Raw genomic sequence first — 21,694 nt, 5'->3', positions numbered from 1 at the left:
TTGGTTTTCCTCCATGGCTGAGGCAAAGTTAATGGAAAGATAATTCAGATCCCTTACCTTGTTGTTCTATTTTTCCTCTTTGCTGCTTGTCCTGACGAGAGTTTTTTAAGAAGTCATCTAACAATACTAGTCTGGGGGCTGCTGTGGGTTTTCAGCTTGGACGCCATCACTATGTTGCAGGAGTTGCTGGTGAAGACCCATTAGACTTGACTCCCCAGTGTTTGCTAGCACCAATCACTAGAGGCTTAGTGGGTCCATATTTCAGACACTCTGTAATACTTTGCTCTAGCCATGGACACTGCTGATTTTCCATCACTGATCTTTACATTAGAGAAGGCCCAAGCAAGTGGGTACGCAGGAGATCAAACAATAACAGATTATTCTTTTTTCCAAGGTCTTTCTAATCACATGAATGCACTTTAGACTTTTCTGACTCAAATTTTGGCATTTCAGGTCCTACTAACACTCCAGCGTATACAGCTGTGATTCATGATTCAGGGCAGTCTGCATCCAATCTACGTATTCCACCACCAAATTGCTATAATGGAGAGTCACAGGTCTGAAGTGGCTTATTCAGTCAGTGCAATACACTTTAGCCATGTAATTTAGTCTCTAGCTAAAGAAGCCTTCATCTCTTCATTATTATCTGATCAGACCTTACCTTGAGCTTCTCCTTTGTAGGAAAATAATGATTTATTCTGCACAATATTTCTTTTTTTACTTTGGCATTCTTAAGATCTTTCATAAACCCAGTAGGGTGTATTCATCATCCAGAAATACAGGGTATAGAGCCGCACAGTCTAATTGTGATTATTTTGTCATTATTTTGATAATTTGATAATGTGATTATTTACCAAACCACTAATCGAAGGTGTATTCCTCATCTGCCAGTCTTCCATGTCTTAGGAAGGCACAATCTATTGTACACTTCGGAACTCTAGTCTCATATTTGACTGACATAATGAAGCATTGATTGTTGACTTCTAGCAAGGCTTCTTAGATTAAAGCAATAAAAGAGTTTGCAATGGTGCCCCATTATACTTTTGACATGAATATAAGACCTAATATCTCCTCAGTTTTAGTAGGGCAACTCTGGATACATGGACCTGATAAAAACAATATGATGGCAATGAACTGTCTATTGCTATGCACAATTCTTCTCATATGATTGGCTGACCTGTGATTGGCTATGTACAGTAAGAGACCACTTTGGCCTCACCAAAGATAACATCATTTTGTGTCAGGTGGTCCTCAAGGGTAGTCTGTTTACTCCATAGTTTTTATTTTATTTAAATCTTATGCATTACAAGATTCCCATTGAAACTATTGCAGACCATGGGGTATATTTACTAAACTGCGAGTTGAAAGGGTGGAGATGCCTATAGCAACCAATCAGATTCTAGTTATCATTTATTTAATACAGTCTACAAAATTACAGTTTAGTAAATATACCTCAATGAGTGAAAGAAGATTTTATGTAAATATTTATTGTGGGCCTCTATTTTATTGGGGAAAATGCTTTTACTTTATTGTGGGCTACTTTTATTACTCACTGTGTATAAGTTGTCAGTGCATGCTGCAACTTGTAGTGCCACAATATGTTGGCACTCTATTTTTGAACATTATGTACTTTGGTACCCAATGATCGGTACCGGGAGGGAACCATTGCTATTCAGCCTTGAGTTGGTACTATCTAGGTGAGGGGCCTCAATAGATTTTTCAGACACCCTCTAGAGGACCAACCCCAGTGCTTGGAGGTTTAGTAAGGAAGGGGGCACTTTTTTAAAAAATAAATAAATAAAACAAAGGCATCATCCTCACCTCTAAAGTAGTCAATATTTGCCAGGCATTACACAAAAGTTTAATCTTTTGGATTTATTACTATTAGCCTGCCACCCACCACACTGGGGGTGAAAGGGGGGTGAGCATCGGAGGCACTTATTCAGTGGGTCTCAATACTCCTAAGGGTTTCAGCTCCATGTTGAACACACTTGGTCTGGTTCACATTATTACAGGGGGACCTTACGTTGCTGGTCTCCATATTAAAGTGTAACCAGCCAACTTTGCACCAGCACTTAAGCACAGGCAGCAGACACACCTCATAATAGGCATACCTGGAGATAAGGCCTAGTGTGTCTCTGTGAATCTCCAGGGGGCATGCTACCTTTATTTGTGCACATCCTTACTGTACTGAAGTTGCACATGAATAGTCCTGATTCACTACTTCAAGTGCTGCAATTTAAATTACTAACGACTAGTGAATTTGGTCGCACTTTGTATGCATGTGCAGTGCAGCAAAGCACAAATTTACATGCCACCAACAGACTCACACCCAAATCTAAACCATCCCCCAAAAATGTAGTGAAATGTACCCCAAAAATAATTGCATGTTTTTCTTGAGTATGTTAGGCTCAATAGAACTTTCTTATTGTCAGCACTAATAGATTTCAAATAAACGTGATAGTTACTGACAAGTCAGTCACTTTTACATCCAGGTTACCTGGATTTATTAGTTCCTGCTGACAGTAAATAACTTGAGTGATGTCTCCTCTGCTTCTCACCAGGCTTTTTTTACCCATATTATTATTATTATTATTGTTATTATTATTATTACTGTTATTATCATCGTAGATTTATAAGATTCCACAGTGCTCCGCAGCAACGTACAGTAGGGAGACAAAATAAATGCAGAAATGAAAACAAAGGTTATGGAGGACCCTTCTCATTAGAGAGCTTACATTCTAAGTGGAAGAAGGCAAAGCTGAAACAATAGGGGCAAGTGTGACTGGAGAATGGTGAGTGGAGATTGGGAGAGTTTTGAGGGTGCATTAGTGGGGATAAGATAAGCTGTAAAAAAGAAATGGGTTTTCTGAGAGTGTCTAAAGATTTGAAGGCTGTGGGGAAGCCTGATTTTGCATGGTAGGGAATTCCATAAGTGGGAAACAGCACAAGAAAAGTCTTGTAGGTAGGAGTGAAAGGTGGTTACCAGAGACGAAGAAGGTGCAGGTCAGAGGTAGATCTAAGTCGACAGGAAGAAGAGAATTTGAGATTTAAGATGTATGAACAGGTGGTGTTCTTGAGTGCTTTGTAGGTTAGGGAGAATAATTTCAATTGGATTCTGGAGGACACAAGGATCCAGTGTAGGATGCAGATGTGGAGTGATAAGAGAGAAAGATCAGTGTTACAGCAGCAATTAGGATGGATTGAAGTGGAGATAGATGAGTGTTAAGAATGCCAGAGAGCAGTAGGTTGCAGTAGTCAAGATAGGAGATCATAAGAGAATATATAAGAGTTTTGGTTGCATATTTTAGCAATATATTTAATGCGGAGTCAACAGGATTGGGAGAGAGTCTGGGTGTGAGGAATAAAGCAGAGGGTGCAGTCAAGTGTGACATTAAGACAGCGGGTTTGGGAGCCTGAGGAATTTGTGGGCTTGACAGGGAGAGAGATTTGAGGGGGGTGACTCTGACAAGAGGGAAAATGATCAGTTCTGTTTTGCACATATTGAGCTTTAAGAAGAGCTGGGACATCCATGTGGAGATAGCAAAAAGAAAATTGGTTACACAAGATAGTACAGAAGTGGAGAGGTTGGGAAGAGATGTAGATTTGGGTATTGTCTGCGTAGAGGTGGTACTGAAGGCCAAATGAGCAAATTAGTTCCCCAAAACAAGAGGTGTATAGTGAAAAAAGAAAAGGGCCAAGAACAGTCTTATTCGACCCCAACAGATAGTGGGAATGGAGGCGGATTTGTGCCAGAGGTAGACACACTAAAGGAACTGTTTGATAGGTAAGACGTGAACCAGGAAAGAACTGTGTCACAAAGGCAAATTAAGTGAAGGGTATGTAGAAGAGGGTCAAAAGTATCAAAAGTAGCAGAGACGTGCAATTAAATGAGTATGGAGAAATGACCATGGGGTAGAGTTACTAAAAATTGTGTGCACTGTGTGGCTGATACCTAAAATGCCTAGTGATGTGAGATGGATTCAAAACAGCTAAACTGCATTTAAAAGCACCAGAAAAATACCTGATATATATATATATATATATATATATGCACTATTGACATATAAATGCTGGTGGCAATCATTATTTATTGATTAAGGAGCGAAGTTAATTTATAATTAACTTGAGTGTGCAAATTTTATTATATAAAGGGAACAATATTATTGCATTATTATATCATAGGGCACTATGTAGTGCCACATGTGAGCATCATAAATAATTATTGTCCCCATTAGCAATCAAGTAGTATTGACCAGTTAATAAAATATATATTGATGTTTCCCGATAATAAAATACAATAAAATTGTCCCTTTAATAAAATAAAAAGCAAAATTTGCTCCATAAGTTAATTATAAAATAATGTTGCCTCTTAATCAATAAATAATGGTTGTCCTCATAATTTGTATGTCAATGGTGCTTCCTTTTATGTTCTGAATGGCAATATAGCGCAAACAGCATGCAGCTTGAGCAATCTCACCTCTCACTACCAAAGCAAAAATGTTCCTGGCACTACCTGAAAACTAGGTATTTAAATAAATAATGGGTTGATGACTCAATACCTGCTGCTGTGCAGAACCTGTGAATTCTCAGAAAAAGGAAAAAGACTGTAGACAGCGCTGGACAATGAGAATATCACCAAGCCAAAATATGAATCTGTGAAACTATTAAAAATAGATACACTTTATTTAAAAAACACAAAACACTAAACACATTCCTACAAAAAATACAAATTATTAATCAGTTCACATATACAAAAAAAACCTGCATGCATGATACAACTTTCTAGCATGTGCTACATAAATAGTTATCAAAGTGTAATACCATAAGTAAATGTAGTCTCCTTGGAATGATTATAAATGAAAATGTCCCATTGCATAACCTCATTCAGATATCTATGATCAAACCGCTCTTTAGTAAATCTACTCCTTAGACTTTGCAGTAAGTAGATCATTACTCCCTTTTGTGAGAGCAGTTACAGTGGAATGTTGGGGTCAGAAGCCTGATTGCAGAGAGTTGAGAGTGGGGTGAGAGTAGAGAAAGTGAGGCAGGCATTTGAGCACTAAGGGCCTGATTCATTAAGGATCTTAACTTAAGAAACTTCTTATTTCAGTCTCCTGGACAATACCATGTTACAATGCAAGGGGTGCAAATTAGTATTCTGTTTTGCACACAAGTTAAATACTGACTGTTTTTTCATGTAGCACACAAATACTTGCATTGTAACATGGGGCCTGATTCATTAGTGATCTTATCTGCCGTTTTTTGCTTATCTTAAGCAAATCCACTCTGTGCATGCTCAGAAAAGGGAGATAAGAAGCAAAATCCACTGTGTAAGTGAAGAATTTCTTAAGTTAAGATGAAAATCCATCTTAACTTCACGCTTATCTTCCCGTTTCTTCTTAAAAATCTTCTTAAAAAGGAGAGAAATAGTGCGGAGAGAGAGATGGTTTCTTTAGAATTGGTGAGATGAGTGCATGTTTAAAGGAGGATGGAAATGTAAGAATGGTTAAAGATAGGTTCAATAGGTGAGTATGGAGTGGGGGAGAGGAAGCGGAGAAGTTTGGAGGAAATAAAATTGACAGGGCAGATTATAGGGTGAGATGATGAGATGAGTGTAGAGTCTTTGTCTTCAGTTACTGGAGAGAGTAAATTAAGGTTGGATTGGGGAGGGTATGTGAAAGTGGGTACAGTAGGTGGAGTGTGTGGATTTTGGCAAGAGGAAATATCTTGTCGAATGGTGTTGATTTTGTCTTTGAAGTAGGTGGCAAAATCATTGGCTGTTAGGGTTTAAGAAAGAGGATGTTTGCATACATACCAAAATGCATATAAATGAGTCTGTATACAAAATTAGTGACATCTTCCACTCACATCTGCATACAACTGGAGAGACAGAACTAGGGAGGGAAGAGGCAGGTAAGTGTACAGTAAGGGTGTGTTCATTTAATTGCAACTGAGGTAGACCAGAACACATATTCCTACATACCTCTCAGGAGACGTATTTCACGTGGGTGCAGTAGGACTTGCACAATGGAACTCAATGATGATGATCAGCAGCCATATTTGTCAGTGAAAACACAGGATAAATATTGACTCAGCTGAGTAGACTAAAGGGTAGATTTATCAAACCTTCTAAAAAGGAAAAGTGGAGGAATTTCCCATAGCAACCAATCAGATTCTAGCTATCATTTTTTAGATTGTACTAGATAAATGATAGGTAGAATCTGATTGGAGGCTATGAGCCACTCCTCCACTTTGCTTTTTTAGAAGGTTTGATAAATATCCTCCTTAGTCACTTGTGCATGAGCTGTTGCATTAGGACTGGAGAAACACTGGTTTCGTACATGCCATCTCATTGCTGAGACAGAAACAGGGATATTCATGAGACTGTGTAAAGAGAAATCTATATACAAATAGCTTTTTCTTCTCTTTTAGTGAATTGCAAATAATGTTAAAATGCCTTAAGACTTTGAAAATATAGCAATTAACATCATTCACAGTTAATCCTTTCCTATTAACACCTTTTTCCTGCCTGTTGTCTATAAAGAGATACTCATCATTTTTGTATCATGGATTGTTTTGCCAAGATTAAGTATAAAAATATTTGCAAATGTCAATACATTAATATGTGTTGTCTGCAAGAAGAAAATATTTTCAACATGAAAGCAGTGTAATGTAAAGGTTGATTAAATAGGAATTTAGAATATGGGAAACTCTGAACATCTGAGATGTTGATTATCAGACTGTTAAGCGTCACTTATTTTGACTGCCACTAGAAGTATTGATCCTGTTATTGTTGTTATAAATATCTTAGCTGTTGTTGAAGCTGAATTCTTGTGGCTTGTAAATGCGTTAGTGGAGGGTGCATCTATTCAATTCCCACAATAAGGGATTTGTCTGTTGTGTCACATCACATTATCAGAAAACTTTAATATATTAAGACAACTTCTTTTGCTGTTGAACCATATAATTAACTACATTATGAAGAAAGCCGGGGCAAATGTTTAGTGTTACAGTCGTCTGCTTTTCTTGTTCCGATCCTTGGATCTTGCTGAAGCAGGAGCGTGACAGAAACTGGAGGCCTTGATAAACCCTCTGCTCATCTGGAGTGCACTGAGTAGCACTAGCAGAATAGTAGTCTAAGACCGGAGTCTGCGCCAGGGTACGGAACTGGAACCCACTGTAGCAACACTCTGAAACTGTTCATGGGAACTGAATCCGGGCACCTGTAACCAGGCACACGGAACTGGAACCCACTATTAGGAACTTATAGTGTAATATAGTGAAATGTGTAATACATGGAAATTCAGAACAGAATGAGTGGAAACTCAGGACAGGAACTCAGAACTCAGAACTGTAACTAGGAAGGGAGAACTCAGGACTGCGAAATAGCCACAGACCTGGAACCCGCACACAGATACACAGAACTAGAAATACACCCTAGAGACTCAGAAGCAGCCCCAGCTACAAAACTGGTGATACTGGCAAAACCCCAAGCACTGCAGGATAAGCACTAGATAGTGCAAAGTTCTTGCTGAGGTAAGCAGATGAATGCAGAATTCTTGCAGAGAGATGAGCAGTTTAGAAACGTAGGGTATTTGCAGAAAGATATGCACTTTGGAAACACAGCAGATAAATTATCACTTGGCAATGCAGGGTGTTAGCAGAAAGATGATCCACTGGTAATGCAGGGTATTCAGGTAAAAGTGCTGGAAACAACTGTAGCCTGTAGCTAAGAACTGTCCTCAGGAGTGAAAGTGTTTTGTTCTGGCAATGAGAAGATCACAAAAGCAGGTTTAAATAGGGTGTTCTGAATACCTATTGGTTGCACAGATAATGTGATCACATCTGCTGAAATCTTGTTGGGCTGGATGGTCAAGACTGCCGCAGGTGACCTAGAGAGACCTGGATAGCCATGATATGACTAAGCCCCCAATGTGTGACATTATTTTGCATTAATTGCATGTCAACTACTGTGGGCAGAAACATGAAAGTGTATTTACCTTTTCCCCCTGAATATTGCACAGGAATAGAATGTTACTATATGTATTCTGTTGCTAAAATAAAATGACACACAGTATAATTTACTAAGGCAGAATAAGAAATAAAGGAATGTTTCACAGTGTACCTGGAGCATCACAAAATTGTACAAATTGTCTGGTCATTGAGGTGTAAAATAAGACGCTCCTGTCATTTTGATTTAAGAGGCTAGAAAAATAATTGTAGTTTCCATATCCAAGTGAAAGCACAGTAGAATAAATATGCCATGAATATTTTATTTTAAAAATAAGCCAAAATAAATGAACTCTCCTTCTAAACATTCACAAATGATGCAGTGGTTTTCTTCCTCAATGTTGACATTGTCATCACCCTCCTCATCATCTTCATCACTGATGTCAAAATCATCTTCAGGGGCAGATTGACCATATAGCTTACCGGGAATTTTCTCGGAAGGTCGTTGTTCTCAGGGAGGCGCCTAATGCTTTTTATTTTGCTTGTCCAATTCTTAATAATTATTTATTTCCCACCCGACAAGGAGGGGTTGTCTAACAAAGCCAGAACGAACTCTTTAAGAATGGTCCTGGCTTAAAATGTGTGGCCTTAGCCACAAGCTTGAAATAGCTGCAGCTGATTAGTCCAATAACAGCAGCTGCTCTCTGGCTAAACGGCTAATTGGTGAGTGCAGCCAATCACAGTAGCCAGAGATAAGGGGAAGAAATCTAGAAATAAGAAACATGACAGAATAAAAGAGAGTATTAGCTGGGGAGAGATGAGAAAGAGAACAATAAGGGGGGAAGAGTTATCTACCACTATATCTAGAGCTGGTAGAGACTAGAGAACTGGAGAAGGGAAAGAACAGAAGAAAGGTCTAAAGCAGGGGTGTCCAACCTTTTAGCTTCCCTGGGCCACATTGGAAGACGACAAGTTGGTTTGGGCCGCACATAAGATACACTAACAATAACGATAGCAGATCATCCAAAAAACCATAGAAAACATAGTTAACATATATATATGAGAAAAAAAGTGATATATATACATATATATATATATATATATATATCTCACTTTTTTTTCAAATCCCCCTATACTTACCTTTCAATCGCCCTGTTCAAAAAATCCTCTCTAGTTATTATACTATAATCAATTTTTGTATTGTTTCGATGCAATATCAATAAAGTGCATTTAATCCAGGCATTGTATATCAGGGTGCCCTGACCAGGCCTGCGGTACCTGACATATACATCACTGTAACCCCAAATTGTGACCTGTTTTGCTAATTACACCACTATGTTAGTTAAGGGATAACAACTTATAATGGGCCAAAGAGAATAATATATAATGCCCCATTAGTATTACAAGTAGAAGTATGTAGCAGGGAGATAAGGTCCATGATGCTCCAGGACCAGGTGACTTTTATTCACTGGTCAGCGTCCCTTGAAATAATAAAAAAAAATCCCCCTTAACTTACCTTTTAATCGGCTTGTTCTCCTGTCCTCTTCTCTTCTTTTCTCCAATTCTGTGCTGCTGATTGTTCTTCTTCTGCGGGTGACAACCCTGTGCTGCGCACCGCAATGGATGTTGGGCGTGATGACATCACGCCCGACATTCACTGCGAGCACCGGACGGAGGAGGAGACAAGGGAGGGAGCCGGAGTACCAGCTGACGCGACCGCGTGACCGCAAGGTAAGTATTTTCTTTTCTTTTTTTTTTGCAGGATTTTTTTTCCATTAACAGTGCTGCCCCCTTGCAACAACCAAAACTCCTTCTGGGCCTCATTTATAGGCGTGTTGGACAACCCTGGTCTAAAGGATGAAGAAGAGAGCACATGGTACAAAGGACATACACTATCTGGGGAGAAAAATGAGAGATGAGGGAAAAAATCTGTTTGATTGGGGAAAGAGAGCAGGAGGAGAGAGTCCTGTTGGAAAAAAGAGCTTCTCTTATCGATATGGGAGAGCATCAATACAGGGGGTCACAGGCACAATGTATGACAAAGGAAGAGTTGGGGAGGGTTCCTGCACTCTGTTTTGTATGGTGCTACCAAAAATGTTCTCTCTTTTGTATAATTACCGTATTTCCCCATGTATAAGACGCACCTTTCCCCTAAAAATTTTGGGTCTAAAACCTGGGTGTGTCTTATACAGGGGTAGCGAGGATGCAGGGGGGGGGCAGCATTACAGGGGCAGTGGAGGGAGATCGATGGGGAGCGGGGCAGCATTATAGGGGCACCGTGGGGATTGAGCAGGAGGGGGGCAGGCAGAGTGGCAGCGGGGATCCAGGAAGAGGAGGACAGGCAGAGTGGCAGCGGGGATCCAGGAGGAAGTGGACCAGCAGAATTGTAGCACGGATCCAGGAGGATGGGGATATGCAGAGTGGCAGCGGGGATCCAGGAGGAAGGGGACAGGCACAGTGGCAGCGGGGATCCAGGAGGAGGGGGACATGCTGAGTGGCAGCGGGGATCCAGGAGGAAGGGAATAGGCAGAGTGGCAGCGCGGATCCAGGAGGAGGGGGACAGGCACAGTAGAAGTGGGGATCCAGTAGGAGGGGGACAGGCACAGTGGCAGCGGGGATCCAGGAGGAGGGGGACAGGCAAAGTGGCAGCGGGGGGGAGAGGCGATTGCAGGGAAAGTGTGTTGCCTGGCTGCTCTGATCACAATCAGAGCAGCTGGCCATTACACTCTGCCTTTTTTGACAGCTACCGTAATATTTTTTTTTTTTAATTTCGGGGCCAAAATTAGGGTGCGTCTTATACATGGGAGCGTCTTATACATGGGGAAATACGGTAGATACATAAGGGGAGCGCTCTCTCTCTTGGTAAAACACTACAAATGTTGTTCCTATGGTATATCCAATATATTGTGTTAAAGGAGGAGCGCATAATACAGATAAATCAGTGTATATAGAGAACCGATGTGCTAAATGATGGGGATAGGTGATACCATATAATTAGGCAAAATAAAAAGTGAATCTGAAATTTTATTCTAAAACATACATTGCACCTAATATAGGAATGTTTATAGCCGTTTGCAAGGGTGATTTCGGCTGAGCTGTTTTGGGAGATCAGGTGCTACAATAGAACACATTTCTTCCCCTAAACCACTATCTGACTAATCTTACCCTACTCTTCAGTAGTGAGATGGATTGCCTGTGTAGTCTCCATCCGAATGTTGTCTCCCAGATCCTGCACCTCAGCTTGTTAGCGGTTACTATGACCCGCACTTGGAACAGACAGTACGTTCCATGGATTTAATTTAAAGCCCGGTGGCTAAGTGGTTAGCACTTCTGCCTCACATCACTGGGGCCATGAGTTTGATTCACGACCATGGCCTTATCTAGGTGGAGTTTGTATATTCTCCCTATGAGTTTTCTCCGGGCACTCTGGTTTCTTCCCACAATCCAAAAACATACTTGTAGGCTAATTGGCTGCTATCAAATTGACCCTAGTCTGTGTGTGTGTGTGTTAGGGAATTTAGAGAGTGAGTTCTATTAGGGCAGGGACTGATGTGAGTGAGTTCTCTGTACAGCGCTGCGGAATTAGTGGCGCTATATATATAAATAAATAAATGATGATGATGATGATGATGAAATCTGGGTGTAAGTACAATATGCCTAAACGTTATATGCCATATATGAACAGACATAACAGAGTGTAGTATACACACAAGCGTATATGGAATATAAGGTCACATCAGAACGCATACAAAAAATATATATTATAAAATGAATGAACAACTCTACAAAGTATAATCAGTAAGAAAAATCTTGTTGCTTTAAAAAAAATGTTTTTTGTGATTTCTTTATTAACTTTTTATGCTAACTATAATCAATATGTTCTTAATGCGTACTGTACGTATGTACAGTAATGCATTGTATAATGTATTCTATAGTCTACCTTAATTGCATACACAGGTTCTGTGCTAGCTATTGCCATGCATACTTGAACTTTTCCAAACAATGACTATGGGGTATATTTACTAAACTGCGGGTTTGAAAAAGTAGAGATGTTGCCTATAGCAACCAATCAGATTCTAGCTGTCATTTTGTAGCATGCACTAAATAAATGACAGCTAGAATCTGATTGGTTGCTATAGGCAACATCTCCACTTTTTCAAACCCGCAGTTTAGTAAACCTAGCCCTAAGTCATAAGAGTCGTCACTATAAATCGACACTTACACCTTCCCTGGAGTTGGTGCAAATGGTATAGCTGAAACAAGCATACTTACAAGAAACATAGGACTTAATTCGGCATCTGTGTCAGCATATCCTTAGTGTACAGATTGCCTATGGCCATCCGTCCCTTCCTATCCCTGTTCAGATAGTCATAAGTGTCATTTGCCTTTGGACATGAATTGCCTTCATCGGCATAAGGTCCATAGCTAACTATGTGCAGACCTGTTTCACGCAAGACATAGCAAGCAAACTGACTAATGTCTGAACATGAACAAGGCCCTTTCTTCCTAGCTGTTTAATAGTACCATTGTAAGTTATACTGTTCCTCACACGTTTTAAAAGCAAGAAAAATAAATAAATATATATATATATATATATATATATATATATATATATATATATATATATACATATATATATTTATATATATATATATATATATATATATATATATATATATATATATATATATATTCTCACACAGATGCCTTCACAGTCAAACACTTGGATTTAGATAGCAATAACCTTTTTTTGGGGAGGGTGCTACTCAGAGTCAAACAGCACCCTGTTTTTTGGCCATGTACTACTACAGATGCTCCTCACACAACTTCCTTCAGTTTTGAAACACTTAGATTTTAAATGCAATAAACATATTTTTGGTACACTCCTAACTAGTTTACTAATATACTAAGTTATTATTACTACCAGTAGTCACTGATTGACTACTATTCACTCTCTCACACCAACTTTATCAGCACATAATTCCAGCATACTGATCTGTAAATAAACTGTAAAGAATTCTGCAGTAAAATGACTGCTATTTCAATATACATAGAAGGCTTCTTTTAACCTATCCAGTCCTTTACAACCCACTTGATGAGCACAATTGCAGCAAGCAACATCCCCACAAGCTGTCAATTCTAAAATGGCTGCTGAGAATAGGAGGAAGAGCTATATATAGATGATTTCGCTCAAAAAAACGCAAGAGCTGACATTTTCTCAGAAATTAAGTTTTCCCTTGTTTTCGGATAATAATTTGGAGTGAGAAAGTCATGATTCAGATTGACTTGGTATCCCTAAATTCGGATATGTCACCTAATTTTGTGTGCAAACTATGAACCTTCTCAGGTTCCCCAAAATTGGAAAATTTGTTGTATGGCAATATTTTACAAATGGCTTGATCTGTGTTCAACAAGCAGCACAGGGCAATGCCATAGTACCCATAGTACAGAGTGCATTGCCAATTTGTATGTAGCCATAGTATAGTGAACAATGTAACAATTTGGGCTATTAATTAACATTTTCTGTAGATGCAAATGTACAGTAACCTCTAGCTATCACTTAAGAATAAGTTGTGATTGGTTTAGTGTTGCTTACACAATGAAAACAAATGCATAATTAACTTTTGAAATAATGCTAATAAAGTATATTTCTTGCAGAGATACACCTTTTAAAAGAGAAGTTACTTATGTATATGGCTTGCTTTACAATATGACAGTATATAGCTTGGTCAGTGTATGAAATATTCATTTAATTCTTCTGTTCATGTGTTCTTAATTCAGCAGGTTCAGGGAACAATATTCCCAAACCCAAACTGTGATCCCATGATGGATGCCCAAATGCTTGGTGGGGCTCTTCAAGGATTCGGTCAGTATTATATTATGTTTATATTTATACTGTTATGTTGCATGTACAATATCCTTTAATAACTCTGTAATAGAGTTGAAATTCTCTTTCAGAGTATTTAGGACTTGATACACTAGGGAGTAACTGAATCTAACATGTTCCACATGATCATGTGTGGTATGTGTAACTTTATCTAAGGGCGTAGCCACAAGTCACCACGCTCCATAAGAAAAACATTTTTGGGAGGCCCGGTGATGCGAATCTACTTACCACTCCAAGGTCCCCCACACTGCTATTCTGAGGTCCATTAGAGGGGAATACTAAGCCCAAACTGGCTCCACCGCACATGCCCTGGCCATGTGCATGCTCAGAAAAAAGAGCGGAGGCCTCCAAAGCAGATGGTAAAACAGCACCCAACCCAGCAGCACAGAAAAAAAGTGCTTTTAAGGCCCTCTGAATATTGCTGAACATTTATGTTTCCAGGCAATGATAGGATATGGCAATCCATGAGGATAAGGTTTATTTGCATAGCTCAGACATCTGTGTCAAGTTGCTATTGGTGCAAATTGAATGCTGCAGTGTTGGTAAGTTTTTGGAATGGAGCAAATCTCTCTGCAGTGAATTTAGTGCCATCAAAGTTTCCCTATGGGGCCAGTAAATTTAATTTACCCCACTCCTCGCTAAACTACAGTTGTCAGTAAAAAATACAGGATAAGAAGCAAGGCTTGCTTAAAAAATGTTGAGTCTTCATGAAATTCAAATGCGCTAGCTACTCTCCATGGAGCGATTGTATAACCATTGAGACCAACACATTATATTCAGCATACTGTACCCAGTATGTTATAACCATTCCTATTCAGTCAGCATATCATATGAAATAGTCCCCAATTTATCAGAACCAGCATATTGTTACCAGCGGTATTTAGAAATTATAACCAATGTTACCTAGCTGGAGTAAAGTTTAAAAATCAAAGACATATGCATTTTCAGTAAAGAAGCAAGCCCAGTGGCCTATTGGTTAGCACTTCTGCCTCACAGTACTGGGGTCATGAGTTTGATTCCCGACCATGGCCTTATCTGTGTGGAGTTTATATGTTCTCCCTGTGTTTGCGTGGGTTTCCTCCGGGTGCTCCGGTTTCCTCCCACACTCCAAAAACATACTGGTAGGTTAATTGGCTGCTATCAAAATTGACCCTAGTCTCACCCTCTCTTTCTGTCTGTGTCTGTGTGTCTATATTAGGGAATTTAGACTGTAAGCTCCAATGGGGCAGGGACTGATGTGAATGAGTTATCTGTACAGTGCTGTGGAATTAGTGGTGCTATATAAATAAATGATGATGATGATGATAACCTTTGGGAAGTTATTGCAAAGTAGGATATTGTCCCTTACAGATACAGTAAACTACTAAAACAAATCTATTAAAATAATCTTGTGTTTTGTTCATATGCCCAAAGTGAACTAAATAATGAAATGCATATTTTCTATAATTTACTTTTGGGGATATATTTAATTAGCTTGGCAGTCCGCGATTACGCGCCGGAACAGCAGGTGACAGTAATATGCAGTACCACAATAGGGCGGATTTTCCTTCGCACACCATAGGGTTACAAAGGGAAATTGAGGTATTGCGGTACCGTATTACGTTGAGTAAAGTGCAGCCAAGCTAATTGAATATGCCCCTAAATGGTTTTTTTTAGGCATGTTCATGCTCAGTTCCCCGAGAACCAAAACTTCACCTGAACTTAGCAGATTTGAGTACCGAACCGAGCCGACTCTGTACTTTTGTGTGCCTTCTGTGCCCCCTTCATCCTGACTCTGTGCCCTTCTGCATCCTCATTCTGCGCCTCTTCATCCTCACTCTGCCCCTCTTCATCCTTACTCTGCCCCTCTTCATCCTCACTCTGCCCCTCTTCATCCTCACTCTGCCCCTCTACATCCTCACTCAGCTCCTCTTCATCCTCACTCAGCCCCTCTTCATCCTCACTCAGCCCCTCTTCATCCTCACTCAGCCCCTCTTCATCCTTAGTCAGCCCCCTCCTTCATTCTTTTGCTCCTACATTGTTGTTTACTATCACCATTTCCCCCTTCATTTCTTTACTTACCTTGGCCTTCTTTCTTTTATTTCTTCTGTCTTCTTTTCTTTTTTCTTACCAATCTGGCGGCGCCCGGGACCCAGCATTCTCCTCTCTCCTGTCACTTCTCACCGAATATGTTGGACGTGATGACATCACTCCCGACATTCAGTGAGAAGCAAGCAGGGAGGAGGATGCTGGGTCCCAGGTGCCGCTGGATTGGTTAGTTTTTGGGTTTTTTTGTTCCTGACTACGGCACCCCTGTGACAGCGCCGTGGCACCCTTGTGAGCACGGCGCACACTTTGGGAACCTAGGGATTATACACATGATTTGTGCCTACTTTTGAACCCACATGCACAAATATGTTTTGTGGAACAAGATTATTGAAATTAAATAAAGGGCTGGAGAAGGAGCATTTAGGGGAAATGTCCTGCTTTGTGGGAGGACACACATCCTTCTACTACTTGCAAATGAGCTAGAACTCCCCAACTTCTAAGGAGATCAGGTCTCACCATATACTATTAATGGTGCACATATTTCTTTTAAACTTCTGTGTAAGCATATTTCTAGGTGCATTGTGAAGCCACTTATTTTTCAATAAAAACAAAAAATTACAACTAATTCAAGCTAATCAAACACATAGGTAATTTTCTATAATGTTCTATATATTTTGTTGTTAGTGATATCGATCTGCAGAATTGTATTTTTCAGAATTTGCAGTTTTCACATTAGGGTTAGGTAGTTTTTACGCTAAAGCTGTTGTTTAATATCTACTCTACAGTGTGTGTATATGTATATATATATATATATATATATATATATATATATATATATATATATATATATATATACACATACACTGAGTCACATGTATCGCAACTTGCGTCCCGCTCAGAACATAACAGTGGTCAGGTATATAAATGCATATACTTAAAAGTTTCTATACCTTCTTTGGACACAATATCACATAAGTCACATCTTCAAGAGATAAGTGTCTTGATAGTGTTACCAATAAATGTGGCAATCACATTTTTCACATAAATTATACTGACATACAAACAACCTCACATTTGTTATATACCACTTTATCAATCCAATGGGAACGTTTTTCCTGCAGTAGTTTAAATGGAAATGACAAATAATAAACCCAAATAGATGGAAGCAACTTGACAGCGGACAAAGGTGTCAATTTGTAAACAGCCAATCGAAAGTTGCTGGATAGAGCAGCTGTTGTCTTCATCAACATGTCTTCAGATCAGGCCTCTGGTACCCACAAAAGATGTTCCTTCTAAAAAGCTTATCTGAGGATGCACCCAAGTCTCATTCATCATCATCATGATTTATTTATATAGCGCCACTAATTTCGCAGCGCTGTACAGAGAACTCACTCACATCAGTCCCTGCCCCATTGGGGCTTACAGTCTAAATTCCCTAACACACACACATACTGACAGATAGGGTGATGTGCTACACTCATGTATACATGCACTTACTATAGTCAACTTATACTTGCCCCCCCCCCCCCCCCCATGTTCTGCCTTTCTAGACATAAAGGACTGCAAGTTTTAGATGTGCTGATATCTATTTACAATTGGTATGGAAATTCGTATATATTTATGCCCCACAAATGATATATATCAAACGCTTAATGAGGTCTATATAGTAAACCTGAAATAAGTTCAACAAGGAATCTATAGTGCTTTAAAGTTAGATATTGTAATTACATAATCAGTTTACAGTTTATATGTTTTAGGACCTATATTAGTACATTTCCGAATCTGCTTCACTACTTAAGCACAAGGTGCATATTAAATGAGCCTTGTTTTAATTGTTTCATTACTTGAACCATACTTTCTGATAACTGATCATTTTTAAGCATTTTAGCAAATCTTTCACAACACACCATCTACTAGGAATTTAATGGAGTTTAATTACTATCCACTGTATGCTAAAGGCAAAAATGTTGCTCTTTTGAGATACATTCAGTTTATAGTTTAAGTGATGCATCTACATTGAATTTTAATCAGGTATATATGAACGCTAGGCAGAATTATAGGCAATTATAAATTTAGACATCTCATTAGCAATTTATTCTCAGTACAGATCAAAAGTTGTAAGCTGAAAACTAACCAGTTATTCTTTTATGCAAAGATAAACATGTACATACAGGGAAAACTTAATTTATAGAAACACAAGATAATGTGTCCGCTACATTAAATATGCACAATATACGCATATTTTGGGCACACAAGTTTTTCATAAAACATTTTATGTCTTGCTTAAAGCAACAATCCCACATAAAATGTTTTTTTATACAAATAGCAAGTTAAGTACCTTTTAAGGCATGCATCTGTTGGTAATGTGTATTAGAAGTCCTCCTACAAATCATTATCTCCTTTTCAAAATATCTCTGGAGGGCACAACTTATGGCTGCTAGTCAAAAACATATACAGGCTCACAGCTTTGAGCATGTAATATGAAAGCAGAGGGAATTTTATACTGTGTCAGAGCAGACAGAGCTTAGGGTGGTGTTCCAAAGTCTCTCTGCTCACTACATTTTGTATCATATGACTGTGGTTGCCAGGGTAGTAAAATTATGAAGAATTATAAATTAATAGTAGCCTGAAGAAACAAACCAAGGAAGATGGTAATTATCAAGGTTCTTGTAATACACAATAATTTATGTTAAAAAAAAAGGCAATTAATTTTTTCATGGAATTGCTGCTCTAATTATGTATTTAAAACGTTTAAGTCTAAGTAATATTTTGTTGTGTTACTCCCCTGTACCACAAGCGAATTATTGTGTTACATTTTAAATACTCCTCTGCAATAAATATTAACTTCAGAATTAGAAATAATATTTTTAGATGGTCAATACTGCAAAATAAGGACAGGGGGCAAAAGATCCAGGGATAAATCTTTAAAATATGTGACTCTTTGGAAATTAGCAACATTTGGCAACAATGATATTCAGCAGAAGTTCAAAGCTCCTCAAACCCTTATTTGAAAATCAGTCCAGATCCACTTAAAATTCTGGCAATTTAGGCTAATCACAGTGTATGAGACATAAAGAAGTCAGTCAGCAAGGATCAACAAAGCGTTGGAATGCAGCAAATTTCTGAAGGGTTTTATTTTCCATTGTGTAATTAGTCCACATCTGTACAAATCCCCTTAATTTAATTTGGTATTGAAATACATCTACAAATCATGGAATCTGTACCTTTCATTACCAGTAGAGGAGTTCAGGCAATACTTGTCATTAGCACTATGTGCTAAGTGTGCAATACATTATCAACTAAACTGGTGTATTTTTTTAAATAAAGTGACTGGCAAAAAAAAACTACTTATTACTCTAATTGCCATTGCTACAATTTGCTTTTTAAGAATTCAAATAACCAGACAATACCTTGTCATCTCCACAAATGACATATATCAAACGCTAAATGAGGTCCATATAGTAAACCTGAAATAAGTTCAACAAGGAATCTATAGTGCTTTAAAAGATATTGTAATTACATAATTAATTTATAAATAATAACATGTTTGAAGACCGATATTAGGTTCTACTTCACTACTTAAGCACAAGATGCATATTAAATAAGTTTTGGTTTTATTACTCTAATTGCCATTGCTACAATTTGGCTTTTAAGAATCCATATAACCAGACAATACCTTGTCATCTCCATTGGTGTATTTTTTGTAATGGACTGACTTACACAAAATAAACTATTTTTGCCGCACTTGTCATTATCATTAGTCAGTCTGTCCATCTACCCTGATTGAAGCCTTCATAATGAAGAGGAAACATGCACCTATATAGAAATAAATTGCCTATTTCATCAACCATACCTGAGAAGCACAATTCCCCAAGGCTTGCCCTTCCCTCCTACAAAAAATAAACAAAACTTAATATTATGAAGAGAAGTATAAGTTATCATAGGCTTAGTGAAACTGATAACACAATACCAATCAGTGCCATGACTGCTAGTTCTCCACTACCTACAACCCTACAAATAGGTGCCAAGAAAGTTCCTAATTTATTAAACAAAAGTCATGCTGTTATCTAAAAAGACAGTACCTATTGCAAGTTGAAAATGGTTGGTTTTTAATGTTTTCAGAATGATATGGATAACCTTGCAATGATAAAGTGCGTCATATATGTACAAAGAATCAGTCAAGATTGATCCAACTTCGAAAACTGCAAATAGTCTCCTTTGAGAGAGATACTTAAGACCTGAAAAATGTCAGCTCCACAAATAAAAATAAATATATTTTAATTGTACATATAGCATTGCTGTCCTTGATAATGACAATAGTACAGGAACTTAAGCAGCATCTGATGACAAAGGCAAACTGCAAGTTCTTAGTCATTTTCTATTAATGCTTGTAAAATTCTAAACCAGCCACTGTTGTGACTGCCACTTATCACTGCTGGAAGTATTAGAGAGAAAAGTACAGCAGAACATATTCTAGTGCACTCTCTCTAGACACTTTCAAGTTTGCATAATTTTGGGAATTGAGGGTTTGTGCAGAACCAAGATGACAAGTACTTAGACAATTTTTTTTTTTAAAACAAAGCTGTGTTTGCTTTATATGCCAATGCTGAAAGAAATCCTAACATTTAACATTTTTACTGTACTTGTCCCTAGTTTTTACATATTGTGCTGCCTGCTACTCCCCATAAAGTTTGTAAATCGCAGATAGGATGTCAGCGAGGACCATTGCAGCTGGGATCCCCCACATTGGAGTGAATCAAAGCAAATTGAAATTTGCAAGCAGAATTATAAAACAAACTGTATTGATTTACACATGTTGATCCCAAGTTCATACAAACTGAGGCCAACAGAATTTCTGGGGTTTCATAGAACTCTACTATGTACACTCGCTTACACACCGTATAAGCAGAGATTTTATGGGGTTTACCAGTTTTCATGCCAATGTAGCTTATCAGTTCACTAGGAATTAGTGCCATTACTGAATTATGCCCACAAAAAATAGCTTAACTCACAAAACAGCTGCCCTGACTTTGTGTAGGTGACAGTCATTTTAAGGCCATAGTGGAAAATGATGGCTCATATTCAGATTTCCAGACACTTAAGGGATTTAAGTGTATATTTCAGCACATTAGTGTCACGGTGCCTAGGATTTTGCATATTGTAATTCAGCACATTAGTGTCACGGTGCCTAGGGTTCTCGGATCCTAATCTGACAAGTTTTAGGGTACTCTGCCAGAGGCGAGAAGTCTAACGTAGTGGCTGGTCTTCTCCAGGGACCCTCGCAAGAAGGTATTGGTTTAGCTGCTTTCACTATGCAGGTCACGGCCCTCTAGAGAGGGATTAGCATGGAACAGACAAAGGTAGGATGGAACCAGGCTAAGATGACAGAATCCATCTGGACAGTCTGCAGGGTGCAGGGTATTACCACTTGAATGGTGCAGTGAAAGCAATGGTCTGTGGTTGCAGAATATACTACTGGATTGGTAGAGAGCAATGAAATGCGGCTGCAGAGTATACCACTGGAATGGTGGAGAGTGATGAACTGTGGTTGCAGAGTATACTACTGGATTGGTAGAGAGCAATGAAATGCGGCTGCAGAGTATACCACTGAAATGGTGGAGAGCGATGAACTGTGGCTGCAGAGTATACCTGTCACAACTTACCCACTGCACACTCCTGTGTTGCTGATTTCCTCTCCCTCTGTGTAGAACCCCTCAGCACTTCCTGGTTCGGGCACAATATATATATATATATATATATATATATATATATATATATATAATGCAAAAATGCAGTGTGGTTTCACAAGTACATTAGGTGATAAAA

The 21,694-nt window shown here is 38.7% G+C and overlaps 1 protein-coding gene across 1 annotated transcript in view; it reads left to right on the top strand.

Moving 5' to 3' along the window:
- Window positions 1-21,694, top strand: part of ANXA10 (annexin A10) — an 86,408-nt gene that overhangs the window by 2,659 nt on the left and 62,055 nt on the right. Inside the window, exon 2 of the mRNA XM_075189500.1 lies at window positions 13,735-13,819. Coding sequence (XP_075045601.1) covers window positions 13,735-13,819 — 85 coding nt within the window. The remainder of the gene's footprint in view (window positions 1-13,734; window positions 13,820-21,694) is intronic.

The sequence above is a fragment of the Mixophyes fleayi genome, chromosome 1 (genome assembly GCF_038048845.1).
Source record: "Mixophyes fleayi isolate aMixFle1 chromosome 1, aMixFle1.hap1, whole genome shotgun sequence".
Classification (NCBI taxonomy): Eukaryota; Metazoa; Chordata; class Amphibia; order Anura; family Limnodynastidae; genus Mixophyes; species Mixophyes fleayi.
The sequence above is the reverse complement of the archived record's forward strand: the minus strand, read 5'-3'. Positions and strand labels throughout refer to the sequence as shown.